The following is a 16,353-nucleotide window of genomic DNA, read 5'->3' as shown; positions in this document are numbered from 1 at the left end:
CGTATGGCCCAGGAAACCCCCTCCTGGCCTCTCCCGTGACCGGCTGTGGAGAAGCGCCGTGTCCTCGCCTCGCTGCTGTGCCTCGGGCCCCTCAGCGTGGCTCTCCCCGCCGGGACACGCGGCCCTGCCTAGGACAACGCCGGTGGCGGTCACACCTTCTCAGAGGGCTGCGGCACGTCCAGGAAGGGCCGCGAGAGGGTCCCCAGGACCTCACGGGGTCACGGTTGGGGCGCCGGCCCCACCGAGCCGCCGGTCGCGGTCCCTGCAGGCCCCGCGGGCTGCGGCGGGAGCAGCGCGGAGGCCGCTTCGTTCCGGGTGGCGCCGCCCGGGCCCTTCTCTCCCCGGAACGTTTCTCCTGGGCTCGGGCCGCCAGCCGGCCCCGCTGTGGCGGCGCACGAATCCGCCTCTGATTGGTTGCGGCGCGGATCACGTGACGACGAAGGCGGCGGCGATTGGTCGGCGGCCGAGCCCGGTTTCCCGGGCGACGGGGCGGCGGCCGGGTGCCGCCATGGCGAGCGTGCACGAGAGCCTCTACTTCAACCCGATGATGACGAACGGCGTGGTGCATGCCAACGTCTTCGGCATCAAGGACTGGGTCACCCCCTACAAGATGGCGCTGCTGGTGCTCCTGAGCGAGCTGGGCCGCGCCGGCGCGCAGCTCGGCCTGCTGGAGCGACGGCGGCTCAACCGGCTGCTACTGCCGCTGCTGCAGGTCGGGGACGGGCCTGGGCCTTGAGCTTGGGAGGGACGGGAGGGCGACCCCAAGGGGCCGCTGACATTGTGGCCTGTCGCGACATGTCGCTTTTCTCCCCAGGGCCCTGACATGCCGCTGTCGCGACTGCGTAAGGCCATCGAGGAGTCCTGCCCGCACCTGGCCAGCTCCGTGCACATCAGGTGGGAGCCGGGGCCGCGCCTCCCCTTCCCGCCCTCAGGAAACCCCTAAACCGGGTCCTTGCGTCTGGGGAAGGGGCGGGGGGGGGAAGCTGCTGGGGGCCGGACACTGGCCCCCGCTGTGAGCTCTCAGTGGAGGGGGGGCCCGAAGTCAGAGCGAGCCAGCCCAAGGAACTGCTTGCGTTGTTCGGTTAATCCCTTCACTCTTGTGGATTCTGTGTTTTGTGTTGGAAACGTGAGAATACTGCCTCTACAACCAGTATTTCTGTGAAATATAAAGCCATTATATGTGTGCTCTGTGTTATCTATATCTACTCTGATATTTGTGAAGAAGTGCTCTGTATGTGTAAATGTATAGTTTAAAAAGTCATACATTTGGAGCTGAAATGTACTTCTACAGCTTTCTTAGTTTTTGTAAATAAGTTCTGAAAGATACACAAACCAAACATCAAAGCCATCTGTTTTAAAGTTTCTATGATACAGAAGATCTGGTTTTAAAAATCAGTCTGTTTTGGGTTCCAAATTGTTTTGTTGAAAGAATAACAATGTCTTCTAATCGTTCTCTTTATTAAAAGAACTCTTTAAAAAGGAAAAAAAACCCCTAAACCTGATTATTTGCCTTATTATTAATATTTAATATGTTTTGATTTGGCTCATCAGTGTAAAAACCTTCTGGGCTTAATGAATTAGCTGCCACTTGGTTCTGTTTGTGTTTACTCATCTATACCTGAAATAGAACAATATTTGATGCGTATTATTAATACCCTAAAAAAAGGTGTTCTTTTTTTTTTCCCTGTTTAGGCTAAAACTTATGGCAGAAGGAGAATTGAAAGACATGGAACAATTTTTTGATGATCTTTCAGATTCATTTACAGGGACAGAGCCAGAAGTTCATAAAACAAGTGTAGTAGGTAATTAATTGTTATCCATAAGCTATATTTGATGGGATAGCTATCACTAATGTAATTCACTCAGGATCAGCTTTGGTTTTCTTTTTGGGGAGGTGTAAAGATTGCAAATATGATTTTTCTCTTGCTCAGATGTTTCATATTAACTAATAATTTTGCATATATTGCAGTTCTTACTGATCTTAATGATTTTTCTGTGATCAGGTAGTCTATGAGATTTGCTTCTAAATTAATACCAGATTTACACCCTGTAAAATTGAGTTTTTTCAGTTGGTAGGCTGAGATGAGACACTCAAGCAAAATTAAATAATGCCATTTAAGCTTCTGGTTGTTATGATTTCTAGTCTCCTCCCTGAAACAGCAACCTTACAGACAGTTGTCATAACAGATGTTTTCCTTTGCAGGTCTGTTTCTGCGCCATATGATCTTGGCATACAATAAGCTTTCTTTTAGTCAGGTCTATAAACTTTACACTGCACTTCAGCAGTACTTTCAGAATGATGAGAAAAAAAATGGCATTGATGAGACTGAGATGGAACTGACAAATACAGAGGAACTGGAGGGGAAAATGGAGAAAGAAGAACTTGATGTACCTTTAAGGTGATACATTAATATTAAAGCGTTTCTTTTTAAGAGAATTAGTCTTATTTCAGATTACTTCTGTACACATCAGACTAAACTTAAGCTTTATCCTGTTAAACCTTCCGAACTCCACGAATGCTCATCTAGGCCCTGTGTGTGTCCTATCACTAACGACTTCAGCTGCAGTATTGAGATACAGTGTACTGTAATCTTGGGTTGTTTTTTTTTTTTAAAGCCTCCTGACCACTGGCAGAGCTGCGTGGCCTCTCCGTTTCCGTGGTGCCACCATGTGGTAACACTTGTAAATGGCAGCAGTTCTGCTCACTGGTAGAAGATGGCAGTCCTGTTCTCATGCTCGCTTAGGGAATCGCAGGCTAAAGGCCAGATGCTGCCCACAGTTCCCTTCTGTACAGCCCGCGCTGAACGACTTCTGTGGTTGTGGTAGTGTGTGATGTGCCAAAGCTGTTGGAGAGGTCACTTTTGCTTCCAACGAGGAAAGATTGCTTGCTAAGGAAAAGTTTAAGCTTAATGGTTTTGGTTTCTCTTTTTGTCCTTCTCCAAATAAAAGAACTTGTGTCTATTTACATCAAAAATGAGAAACAAATATTGAGACTTTTCACCTGCTAAAGAGGTGCTCCACTGTAAGAATAATCCTAAAAGCATTTTGTGTATCCATATAGTTAAAATGTACTTTCTAAACTGTCTTTATATAGACTCCTGTTTGTGCATGCCCTGCTACAGCATGAGTCAGTTAGCAGCTTTCTGGCTATTTGCTGTAGTTGCTGCCTTTCTGTGGAATAAACTTCTATCTGCTCTTGCAGAACAGCTGTTTTCTGGAGCGATGTATGCGGCCAAAGTGCCAGTTCATTTCATTATGACTGTCTTCAGAAAAAAGGAAAACCAGAGCAAAGCCATTTGAATGTGTCAACCCCAAATCTTCTATTTGCTGTTTTTATTTGGGTTTTCATGTGTATTTAGGGTAACATTCATATTGACTATGGTCTCTGCAGGTTGAAGATTGCAACTGAACTGTCTGAAATAATTTGGATTGCTAATTTTGACGTAGTAGATTTTATTCTTTATTAAGTTTTTTCCTCTTAGTTTCCTTTCATGCTTTGAGCTATAATATCATAAAACTTGATAAAAGTATGGAGTGTCTAATAAAATTTATTTCCTTGTATTCTATTTCATTGGCCTTGTTTCTAACCAGAGTGCTTTTTATCAGGGAAGAAGAGATATCTTGCAGTGGGCCTCTTTCCCAGAAACAAGCAGAGTATTTTCTTTCTCAGCAGGTATGTTAATTCTGAATAAAGTTGAGTAAATGATCCATAACATGAGTTTCACCTTCAATTTCATCCACAGTGTCAGACATGATGTTTTCTTATATCTGTTAAAGATTTGTTGATCTCTTGCATGTAGTTGCTCAGTATGAGCTCTTGGGGCTAAAAGTGTTTTATCTAGACTTTACACCATATGATTATATTTGATTCTGAGAAGGTCACTTCTGTTCTGACCACTTGCCTCAGATTTGATGTCTGTGAAATGTGCAGTTTTGTTGATTATTCCAGCTGGTAAATACAAAATGGAGCAGAAAGACACATGGGCACAGATGTCAGTAAATGCACTGCATGCTTATAATAGCTTGCTAAAAAACATAAAATCTATTACATGATGTTTCATATACATTTTAAAAGTTTAAAGTAACTTCTTAGTGCCATTAGGTTCTTTACTGTTGGGGTTGTTGAATCCGGTAGCCTGATCACGACAAGGCTCCTGCAGCTCCATGAGCCCTGGTGCAACCAGTGTTGAGGCTGAGCATCCTGTCTGTTAGCCTGTTCCCCTCTGTGGCTGATGAGGATGAAGGTCTATTCGTGTGAAATATATACACATGTATGCTCTTGCATGCGTGTGCACTCTCTCTCTCTTCCACCAGTAACTGGGCTTATAGGCTCAGTTTATCAAGTAACTGGCCCCTGGATTGTCTGGTGTCCAGTTGCCTCCAGCAGAAGGACACACCGCACATACAAATGCATCTCTCCATTGACCCAAAGGCCCCACGGTCTTCATCAGTTGGCTTGGGACCTCCTGGTTGGCCTGGACTTCTTCCAGTTCCCTCATTCAGAGAGGCATATCTGGCCCAGTCTTATCACTGTTTCAATACTTGGCTCTCAAGCTGTTTATCCGACTTTCTGCCCAGTCTGGGTGGATGTTCACCAGCAGTCACCCGCTGACACACGTACTCCCGCTTGCTCCGGTTGCTGGCACCACAGACACATAGGCCTCTGTCACCTCTGGTCCCCACTCCAGTTCCTGGCACCGCAGGCACACAGACCCCTGTCATCTAGCTCCAGTTGTGTGTATACATTTATTTTTTTTCTTCTAATTAACATTCTTTGCTCCTAATATTTTTTGCTCCTAATTAACATTTTTTTCCTCCTAATTGATATTTATTTTTTTCCTCCTATTTAGAGTATTATGGAGGAATTGGGATGCTTAGGAGGTTCTGAAATTTGAAGTCTCTTTATTCACTATTCAGTGATACTTATTCTAGGAACTAGATCATTGTAATTTTTTATTAATTGATCTACTTCCTGAATCAAACTATGGATTTACTTTTAGTTTCATGATTTTTTTTTTTTTTGGTGAGAAGATACGTGTAATTCTAGTGAGCGATCCGTTGTATTAGTTCTTCAAAGAGAAACTTAGATAGAATTCTTTAAATACCTTCAAACGGTTCTTCAAATAAGCTTTTACTTCACTTGGTCTCTCTGATCTTGGAAAGTGAATGCTATACTATAGTATAGAATAAAATTGCCACTGATGTTTCAGCATCACAATAGACAGAGCTGTTACAAAATCATCTTTAATGTTCTCTCCAAGCAGATAACAAACTGACAAGCATGTATCAAAATATATTGTAACCCTGCAGTTTGAGCTACTTATCTTACTTTTACTTTTCCATTTTTAATCCAGGCTTCTTTACTGAAGAATGACGAAACAAAGGCTCTTACTCCAGCATCTTTACAAAAGGAATTGAACAACTTGTTAAAATTTAATCCAGACTTTGCTGAAGCAGTAAGTATTTTTTTCTTCATCCAAAATGGTTGTAAAGGGATTTCTTATCTCTAGGATGGGATTATTTGGGAGTAATTTATTCGATACTGAAATATAAGCAGATGATAAAAATGTGAGCAAGTTGCATGTAAATGTTTAGTAATTCAGACTGAAACTCCTGAAGGTACAGAAACCTTAATTAAGCTAAGTATTTAACCACATGTCTAGCTTCTTGCACAGATATAATCCTCTTAATTTAAGGGAGACTATGTGAGTGCATTCTTGTTGAACTAAAACTTCTTTTACACACGTTTTCCTAAGAAATTTCAGGCCTCATACTCCCTAAGTTTAAAAGTCTGTATTAAGTGCAATATCTGTTGATTTTGCTTATTGACCTTCACTTTACTTCTGGTGCTTAATAGCAATTTATACAGAAAGCAATAGATGACTTGCGTTGAGAGTTGTTTCCAGACCTGTGCTGTGAGCATTTGCCTTGTTCCTGGACAGCTTATTCTTGAGCAAGTTCCATGAGTTCCCAGTTAACTCTTTCCTGCCTTACTTTCTAACTCTTCCTCCCAGTAGCCCTGGGCTGAGGCAGACAGGATTTTCTTTGCTCCCATTTGGGGACATGTTTTTGAAAGGGCTGCACTAGCAGGGGCTGGACTTCACAACTCCCCAAGTCCTCTCCACTGTCCTGTTTGTCTGACATGAAGGGCTATTCTGCCCAGGTCTCAGTACCAGGAAGAAAATACACAGTTTTAGCATCTCCTTTCTATTTGCACAGCGTTTGGAAGCAGTGCTCATGCTTCTGAGTACCTTCCTGAGTGCAGACGCTGCGGGAGTCATGCCTCATTCCCACTCTTGCTTAGCACATAAATAGAGGGATTCTGCCAATGTAGAGGTCTCAGACTGGGTGGGATAGTTCTGACGGCCAGATCTTGGCCAATGGGACACCGTTTGGAAGATCCTGTTAGGGAAAACAACCAGTTTTGTCCAAGGTTTATAAAACTTTTGCACAGGTAGTCTCAGTATTGCTGCAGCTTCTGGTCAAGCAGTTTTCTGGCCATACAGTATTTCATGGTTGCCTCATTAGGCAACCTTTCTCAGTAAGAAGGTACGTAGTAATTATAAAGAAAACCTTTGTTTTAATAGTTCTATATAGTTAAAGCTGGCTTTGCTTCAATTTTTAGCATTATTTAAGCTACTTAAATAGCCTCAGAGTGCAAGATGTCTTCAGTTCAACACACAGCCTCCTTCATTATTTTGACCGTTTAATTCTCACTGGAGCAGAAAGCAAAAGCAACGGAGATGAAGGTTACGGTCGGAGCCTGAGATACGCTGCTCTGAATCTAGCTGCACTGCACTGCCGGTTTGGCCATTAGTAAGTTCATATATTGTACCACACAACTAAAATTCATCTTGTTGCTGATAAATAGACCTTTTGTTCATTCTGAAAATCTGTTCAGGAGAAGGAGGGACTTTCTCTAACTTGATGACAGCTGTAGTTGGGTTGGGTTGGAATTTTCTTGGAATCTTAATTTGTTTTGGTTTATTTTGACATTTATTTGGTTTCCATAATAACTGAGCCATCTACAGCAGGGTAAGAGTTGACATTTGTCAATGTCTGGTTGCAACTGTTCCTAGGTATTTAAGTTCTGAATTGCTACATTTCCATGACCTCAGAAAGGTCAATGGACACGAATGCCTATTTTCAGCTATATTATCAAGAAAGTGTGGTTGCTTTTCTGTTAATGTTCAAATCAACATAGAGCTGATGATAGGAAGAAAGAATAATTAAAAAAAAAAAAGTGCCATCTGAGCTTTTTTAATTTTAAAATGCCATAGGGGTGGGTGTTATTTTATTGATAAAGCTGGCTTACCCATCTCTCATATGGTTTCATTTATTGACTGCTGCCTGGATGCATCATGTAAAAGGACTGGAGATAGCAAGGACATCTGCAGAACTGAGAGCAGCAACATTTTTCTATGCAGGCAGATACTTCACGTTGCCCCTGTTCAAACAATAGGTTGGCACACTGGCGTGTACGGGGTTGGAAAGCCCACTTAGGGGTTACAGTTGCATTTTTGTAGGGGCTTGCAAATTATCCTCAAGACTAGAATATCCTGCTAAAGTGCTAGGAGGAAAATACAGGCTTTCTACAATCAGTTATCTTCTGAGTGTGATATGCATAATTTAGATCAATATTCCTCTGGATCATAATGCTGTATTTTAAGCCCTGTGGGAATACTAATACATTCTCCCTTTTTGTTTGCCGATAGCCAGCAGGCTGAACTTGCACTTCAGGAAGCCATCCGAATTGCACAGGAGTCTAACGACCATGTTTGCTTGCAGCACTGCCTGGTAAGATAGTTGTGTTGAAACAGAGGTTAAGTCACCTTTGCCTCTGTTATCTGAGCCTTTGCCCCGTGAACACTCTTACAATAGTATCTCATCAAATGCATCAGTAATTTAAATGTGACTGTCCAGCAGCAGGGTGACAGGATGACGCTGCTTCTGGCAGATGGGTCACCCAAAGCAACAAGCTGTAGGGAGATCATGGGATGGCTTTGTTGCAATGAAGGATTACTTTCTTAAATGGGACTTGTGATCCCACAGTACTAAGAACTCACAACTAAGCTTAGATGTTTTAAAAAGACAAAGTATTTCCTAAACTTCCTCCTTATTGTCTGTTGGATTCTCAGAGTGTAATCAGCCTTCTTTTGAGCAAACAAAAAGGAGGAGGGAAGGACTTAGGTTCCTCTGTATTTTGTTCTGTAATTAACATTATTGATATAATGAATTGGCATCAGTGCTATCAAACTCCTGAGATACTGCTTTCCGCAGCAAAGTTATAATGGGGTTTCTGTGCATTAGTCTGAACCTCCAGCGTCGACCGCTGTCAAATCGGTGTCCCAGCCTAGCTGCACTTTTGATCTGTTTTGCTGTGCAGCATTTAATAGAAGTTTCCTTAGTATCATATTAATTCTAAAGAGTGGTTTGTATTTCCAGTGAGTTTTTGTGCAGGCTGTGCAAAAAGTAAGAGAAGTTAAAAGTGCTGCACCCATTAGCTATTTGCAATGAGATTTTATCTTTTTTTCTTTGATAGAGCTGGTTGTACATCTTGGAGCAGAAGATATTCGATAGCTGTGTTCTGCTGGAGCACTCTGTAAACAAATCCTTACATTTTGGTTTGCCAGTAAGTCCGTTTCATTTATCTTTAACTTTATTCTAGAACAAAAACATGTGGTGAGGAGAGCACGCGTGATAGGGTTTGGGGTTTTGTGGCTGGTCTGTTCAAAATACGTAACTGAATTTAGACAAATCTGTTTTAACAGTCCAAAATGTAGCGGTTTCTACTCTTCATGTTAACAAACCAGAGTTCAGTTGCTTTAATGCCAGTGCATTATTGCAAGGCTCACTGTTTTTCCTTCTAACTTGTTTGTTTTTCAGGCAGAAAAACTCTCTGTGGCTACTAGCCTGGCTCCGTGCACCGTTTTGGCCTTTGGCCTGTAGCACAATCTGCTGGTGTCAAGGGAGGTTCTTAAGCCTCTGCCTTCCCTGAAACTCAGTGCTGATGCCTCTGGCAGGCCTTTGAACACATGTTTACTTGTATAGCTCCGTCCCAGCTGTGAAATCTTGCAAGGCAGCCCCCCCCTGAGATAGTTTTGTGCCCTGAATCTGTTGGCTGTTTGGTTCTGTCTTCCTCAAGATCTGCAAACTCTTTAAGAGAATTGTTCTAAAAGGAACTAAACTGCTGATGTTGGGAGACGAGAGCAGACATGGCTGCTTGGTGGGGAAGGGGAGGGAAGGCTCTGTGTTTTCACAGCTGTTTCATCGTTGGAGAAATCCAGGTACAAGCCCTGTCATCCTCTTTAAGACTTCTGTGTGGGGGAGTGGAAATTACCTTTCACATCTGACAAAATGGCATTCACATAGTGTGGGTGTGCATAAGTGGGTATTTAAAGAAATGCCTCGAGCAGTGTTCCTTTGTCTGTGCTGAATAACATCACCTCTTTGGGATTTTTTTCTTAGTTTAGAACTCTTGCTCCGATGAAATTTGTAAGCATCCTGTACTCTATTAGTCTTTCAATGCTGTTGGTATTTTTTTTTTTTTCTTCTTCCTAGTACCTTGCTTCCCTGGGAATACAGTCCTTGGTTCAGCAAAGAGCTTTTGCAGGAAAGGCTGCCAACAAACTAATGGATGCCTTAAAAGATTCTGATCTGTTGCACTGGAAACACAGTTTGTCAGAGCTTATTGATATCAGTATAGCACAGAAGACTGCCATTTGGAGATTATACGGCCGCAGGTATTTTCTTTCTTTTGAGCTCTTGGGTTAGCTCACTGTACTTATTAGCACATAATGCATTTTGAGTTATTTATATAGGTGTAACAAGTGACTGTGTCTCTCCAGTGCACTAAAATAAAGCAATCAGACTGTGATTCAGTACAGGCTGAGTGCAATTATTTCCATTCTCTTGTGTTCCTTTAAAACTCGTACTGGAGAAGGGATTGAGTTTCCATTTAGTAGCAGCAAATAGATCACAAGTTGTTCCTGTGCCCCCATTTTCAGCATCTCTGTGCTTAGGCTGTCTGCAGCTTTTGGTATGTAGTACTTGATGTGCCTGCATAGTGCAGAGTTCCTGAATAGCAGTTGTTTTACAGGTTTTTGTTCTCCCCCAGGCCCCTGTCTTACCAGAAAATGTAGACTGTTGTCATAACAAGACCATAGATTAAAAATGGCAGTTGTTTGTTGCTTGAAAGCTAAAAGATGTTTCTCTTGCACAAGCACCATGGCACTTCAACAAGCCCAAACACTGCTGAGCATGAACAGTCTGGAGGCTGTGAACGTGGGCGTTCAGCAGAATAACACAGAGTCCTTCGCGGTAGTATTGTGTCACCTGGCTGAGCTACACGCAGAGCAGGTGAGTTTTATGGCTAGTTGCACAAAATGTCATCTGGGTGAGAAGACGTGTGGGTGTTATTGACAGAGAGGGCGAGACTTGACTCGTGTTTTGTTCTGCCTTTAATGTCTGTGTTGGGGGTGAAGAAAATGCAGGGTTTGTGCTTGGCAAGTTCTTTCCATGAAGGTTGTGTTGAAATCGAGGGGAGTGGTGCTTGCCCCAGCGTGCATTCATCAGAGTGCTGTTCCTGTGTTACAGGGATACTTTGCAGCTGCTTCTGAAATATTGAAACATCTAAAGGAGAGATTCCCTCCCAATAGTCAGCATGCACAGGTAGAATATTTATAATTTAACCTGTAAATTATGTAACTATTATACATGGGATCTGAATTCCATTGCATCTGAATTCTTTCCTCAAGGCTACACATTTGCTAATTTCACTTGGCTCCTGACCTCACAGGAAGCTGTGGCATAAACTTTTCTACAGAAACATGAAAAAGATGCCTCTGTTTTAAGACTGGTGAGACATTTGTCTCACCACAGCCTCCTAAGAAAAAGCTGTTTAAATAGAAATGTCATTGACAGAGAAATATACATCTCGTTCGTGAGCACATACAGGATTAAAGCTCTGCATTGATTTGGAGCTTCAAAGTTCTGTTTAATTAGTGCTACTTATTTTGATATATTACAATCCAGAAATAACTGAGAGAGTAGGCCGGTTTCTGTGTGACTCTGGGAAGCACATTAACACACAGGCCTATAAGATAGAATTTACATCGGAGTGTTCGAGATTCCATGACATACAGTTTGGTCCTTCTCTTTTTGCTACTGAACAATTCTACTCTTTCAAAGCATTAATAATGATTTAAAAGAGCTTTTTTACTTAAAATGCAGTCAAATAGGTGAGCTTTGGTATTGAAGCATTAATCCAGACTTGAGCATTTCTGTTGAGGACAGTAATTTAGTAAATACAGTAATTAGACAGTGGAATTAGTTGTGTCTAGACATAAATATCCACAAGGGAAAATAAAAAGCATGTTCTAATTTGGGATTAGAAAATGAGCAGGCACAACTTCTAAAACTTGTTCCTGGATGTTCTTTTGTTTAGCTTTGGATGCTGTTTGATCAGAAAATACAGTTTGAGAGAGCCATGAATGATGGCAGATATCATATAGCAGATTCTCTTGTAGCAGGAATTACAGCACTTAATAGCATTGAAGGCGTATACAGGTAAGAAATCATGAATCTGCATACACTTGCAGGTGTGTCCCATGAAGATAATGAAAAATTTAGCAAAACGATTGCTGGCGGTCACGTGTGCTTACATGTTCTTCCCTTTCCAGAACTAATTATGGTCATGTTGTCTAACCTGTAGTGCTTATTCCCTTAGACTGTGTTCTGCAGTAATAACTTCTAGTTGTTTCTCTGGACATTTTAAGAACTGGAATAGCACTGCTGAAGTTGGTGTTATTGTAGAGCTGTAGATCTGTTGTGAGAAAACAAAATGCTTCTTCAAAATCTGACATGGTAACTGTACTCCAGCCTAAGCACAAAGCAGAATTGTACATCCCATAGCCAGGGATCTCAGGCCTGGTCTGAGCTTGAGTGTCTTCATCTGTGTCCTGGTTTCTACATCTACGAAATGGAACAATATGATTTTTCTCTCACCTGAATGGGTTCTTGTTTCTAAATGAGAACAATATGTTAGAAGTAGGTAGGGTTAAAAGTTGTCATTTGGTGAGTATGTAAAACAACTTACTGTTAAAAGCAATTTCTTGTTGATTTTCAATGAGGCAAAACACCTAAAAACATAACCAGTGCCAGTAAGCCGGAAGATCAGTATTCAAGCTGTGGGACCTGATGCTTGTCCTTCTGGAATTGGACTGTTTATCATTTCCCTGATCCTTAAATATTCTACTCGGTGTCTGGGCTCAGGGCATTTGTACACATCCCCTACTGCTGTGTATTTGTTTCTCATTTCCCTGTTGCTCCATATCATTATTAGCTCGAGCCAATTTTAGCTACTTGACCTCATACCTGGTTTTCTTACAAATAATTACCTATGCTTTCTAGCTTGCATGCCCTCCTGCGTCTGCTGCCTGTTTGGCCTTTGGTTTTGGCAATCCCTGTCTTCTATCTAAAGCTGATTTATGAGTTGGATCCTTTCTGCCTGTGAGTTGTCCAGTTGGAATCAGAGATATCTGTTTTTCCCCCCTGCCGGTGTGTGTAGCATGCGTACGCTTTGCCAGAATGCCATTCTGCAGTTACAACAAACAGAGGTCACAAAATAGAGACCTATTTTACTGTGCTCTGAAGAGCAGAATTGTATCTAAAGTATAAAAATACAATCAGTGATGTTTTCTTTCTACCATGGCAGAAAAGCCATTGTCTTGAAAGCCCAAAATCAAATGTCAGAGGCGCACAAACTTTTGCAGAAGTTGTTGATCCACTGCCAGAAAATCAAGAACACTGAGATGGTGATTAGGTAAGAATGTTTAATTTTCAGACTCTTAAAGCCACTTTGCAGTGATTAGAATCAGCCGTTTCAATTTGTCTGTGTTCAGACTTCATTAGTCTTCAGATTACCTACTATGATTTGGAGATTACAGAATAATTTCATTTATTAATCATGGTGTGGAGGAATCCTCAAACTATTGCGGAATTGAAACCTAGTAAACTTTAATATGGAAGCTAAAAGGTAGAAAATTTATTTTAAAGTTCCATGAAGACTTGGGGAAGGAGGAAACACTGCATCCAAAATAAATAGGGAATAGAAACATGTGTGTAATTGTAGCTTGGTCCTAACCTTCAGAGTAGTTTCAGTGTTATTTAATCTTTTGTGTGTCAGTGGCATCTCCTCTTAAGGGTGTAATTGAAGTTTATGGTATATGCAGTAATGTAATTCAGAATAAAATCCATACCATTATGGATGGAATAATTGGGGAACAAGTGGACATCTTTCATCAAAAGAAAATGTTTGCAATTCTCTCCCCCTGTTTTGGTTAGTGTACTGCTGTCAATAGCAGAGCTCTACTGGAGATCTTCATGTCATACCATAGCGCTGCCCGTCCTGCTGCAGGCTCTTGCCCTCTCTCGAGAATATAGTCTGCAGTACTTGGCTTCTGAAACTGTGCTGAACTTGGCTTTCTCCCAGGTATGTCTGATTTGTGTTTTCACAGGGCTGAGGGCAATGTTTATTCTGGGGATCTGGATACTGCTTTTACTCCTGTGAGATTTAAGAACACAGCCTTGTTGGACTTAAATTATCGATTTTGAAGTAGTATATTCTAAATGTAAAATCTGTTGAGGAAGTTATTAAAAGCTGAGTTTCATGTGTATTAGTAAGACGTGTAGTTAAGCAGGCAAATTGGCCCTGCCTTCATTTCTTCAGTTGTTATTTTTTCTGCTAGTATTTTGGTTTTCTAGTAGCACAGTTTGGCATGCGTTTGAATTAAAAATAATGCTTGTAATGGAGTTCAGTTATACTGTTTATTCTGAGCTGGCAGAGACGTGGTTGTCAGCACTGACTGCAGCGGAGAAGCCATGCCTAATAATTTCAGATAGTAGCTCATTTCTACTAATAAGTTTAGATTTAAAAGAAGATTGTGGGGAAAAAATTTACGTCCTTGCCTGCGGTGTGTTGCGTTATTAGAAACAGATGTGGCTTATGTTGGTCTTCTCTGAAGAAGCTGCTCTCACCAGTGGATTCTGGTATTAGACCAGCAAGTATTTCTCTTTCAGCTCATCCTTGGCATTCCTGAACAAGCCCTGAATATTCTGCACATGGCAATAGAACCTGTCTTGGCCCACGGAGCTGTCCTGGACAAAGGCTGTGCCATGTTCTTGGTGGCCAAATGTCAGGTGGCTTCTGCAGCTTCCTACACTCCACAAAAGAAGATTGAAGGTAGCGTGAAGAGTAATTCTCCTCACTGAAACTGCGCTCAGAAGTTGAGAAGTGCAAACCAGTGTATATATTGGAGTCCTGCTGCACGATCACTGTTAAAAAAGTTTAAATGATACAGCAGAGTGTGTTTTACCTAGCTATCGGATAGCAAAATTAATTTGGAGTTAGTTATTCAATAGATGCGGTGTTTATGATGGAATCTTGTTTATCTGCATACTTTCACACCCATATTTTGCAGCAAAGGCTGAATAACAGAAACTAACTGAAAGACCATGTTGCTAAGACACAAATTGTTTTGAAAAGCTGAGGAATTTCTAATTGGGCTCCTTAGAACTGAGCTGTACTGCTTGGAGTTGTTATTGTGATACTATCTTAAATATGACTGTCCCCCTTTTTTCCACAGCTTTGGAATCTGCCATCTTGAATCTAAATGAAGCCAAGACTTACTTTGCCAAAGTGGACTGCAAAGAGCAGCTCAGAGATGTTCTCTACTTCCAAGCCCGGCTGTTCCACACCCTAGGCAAGACCCAGGAAAGGAACAAATGTGCCATGTTGTTCCGTCAGTTGCACCAGGAACTGCCGGCACACGGTGTCCCCTTAATCAATGCCTTCAAGTGATGCAATTAAAGATGAGATTCGTTTGTTTTCCTGCTTTTTTACAAATGTCTTTTTATTATATTCAGTCATCTGTGTTTCAAAATAACTGCCAATAAATCATGGTCTTCTGTTGAACAAACTTGTGTTTTGTTTGTAATGACTTAAGGGAAGACGTAAGTTTCCACCCATTTCACTTTTATTCTGTACTTGAAATTAAAGAGTCAGAACGGGGGAAAAAAAAAAAGAAAAGACTCTTGACTGCATTATAAACACGCTGAGGGGAGTAGCACAGTCACGATGAAATAATATCTGTTCTTAGTAGTGACATTTTCAGAATCAATGCTGGCTTTATGAACACTGGGGTACAAAAAATAGTGGAAAATGTAGGCGAAGCTCCTCCATGCTCATTTTAAGCAGTATAGAACGGGGAGTCTCATTTAAAACATGTCCTTGCGTTTAACCTGTCTAAAAGTTGCTGTTTGCTCTCTAGACTAAACTACTCTGGTGCTGGCCAGGATTCAGTTGGAGAGGTCAAATGGTGCAAAGTCCTGGCACTGTTGTTACATGTGTCCTTGTGCAAAGAGTGGCTGAGAAAAGTTAGTGCAGAACAAAAGCCGCGGCTCAGCTGAAATGTTTTCACTGTATGTGTTCTCCCCTAGGCGCTGCGTGTAATTCACCTGCTCTGGTTTCATGGGTGAACAAATGATCACAACTAACTCGGTATCCGATATGCTGCCCTTGACTTCCAGCAGTTAGATCCTCGTTTTTGGAAGAAAAATCTCATTTCAGATGCGGTGTGGGATTTCAAGGCAGACGGCGTTGCACTTTTGTGAGTGTAAACTTTTTGCGGGTGAACCTTGGGGCTGGGGGTGCCACCCCTCTCACCTTGTGACTATATCAAAGCGGAACATCATTAGTGTAAACGCTTGGGAATACCCTGCTAGGAAGCGCTAGATTAAACTGGCATTGTTAGCAAGGAGAAAGCAAGACCAGACCTAAACCTGGCTCTGCTGGAGCCCTGCCAGGTGAGGCAGGAAGGGAGAAGCTCTGAGGTGTGGTTGAAACAAGGGTAGTCCCGTGTTAGTTTACCCATCTCATTAATTAGCGTTGCAGCGTGGCTGTTGGCAGATAATCAGTGCCTTGATCTTAAAAACGGCGCCTAACACTGACAAGTAACCCAGCTTTGTGGGAATGCTGGTTTTGGTGGCTCGCCCCCTCTCAGCTACGTTTTAATCAGTGCTGAGGAGTTCGATCCATAAAACTTTTAGAGCATCTGCTATTTTTACGGTAAGTGCATAAACTTGATTTCTAGAGTGACTTTTGAGATCCTGGTCAAAATAGCTGCGTTTATCCATAAAGCTCAGATGGAAGCATGGTCCTACTGCTGGGAGCTCCGCAAGGTCGAAGTGGTGCCCACAAGTTTCGAAGCAAAACGAAGAACAGGGTTTGTGTCAGCCGTGGCTTTTGCATCTGCTCAAGGTTGAAGCTGCTGTTTCATGAGGAGTGGATCAGAA

General features: G+C 42.1%; 1 protein-coding gene across 1 annotated transcript; it reads left to right on the top strand.

Annotated features, from left to right (window-relative positions):
* The first annotated feature begins 466 nt into the window (after positions 1-466).
* On the top strand, positions 467-14,978 carry ANAPC5 (anaphase promoting complex subunit 5). Its single transcript, XM_074887237.1, has 17 exons — positions 467-712; positions 815-894; positions 1,693-1,802; positions 2,204-2,399; positions 3,607-3,673; positions 5,355-5,456; positions 6,626-6,816; positions 7,716-7,797; positions 8,543-8,632; positions 9,562-9,743; positions 10,224-10,359; positions 10,597-10,671; positions 11,447-11,568; positions 12,716-12,823; positions 13,345-13,492; positions 14,080-14,242; positions 14,646-14,978. Exons 1-17 carry the CDS (start codon positions 509-511, stop codon positions 14,858-14,860), a joined length of 2,271 nt encoding a protein of 756 aa, XP_074743338.1. The 5' UTR covers positions 467-508; the 3' UTR covers positions 14,861-14,978.
* Positions 14,979-16,353: the final 1,375 nt, after the last annotated feature.

This window comes from Strix uralensis, chromosome 17 (genome assembly GCF_047716275.1).
Source record: "Strix uralensis isolate ZFMK-TIS-50842 chromosome 17, bStrUra1, whole genome shotgun sequence".
NCBI lineage: Eukaryota > Metazoa > Chordata > Aves > Strigiformes > Strigidae > Strix > Strix uralensis.
The sequence above is the reverse complement of the archived record's forward strand: the minus strand, read 5'-3'. Positions and strand labels throughout refer to the sequence as shown.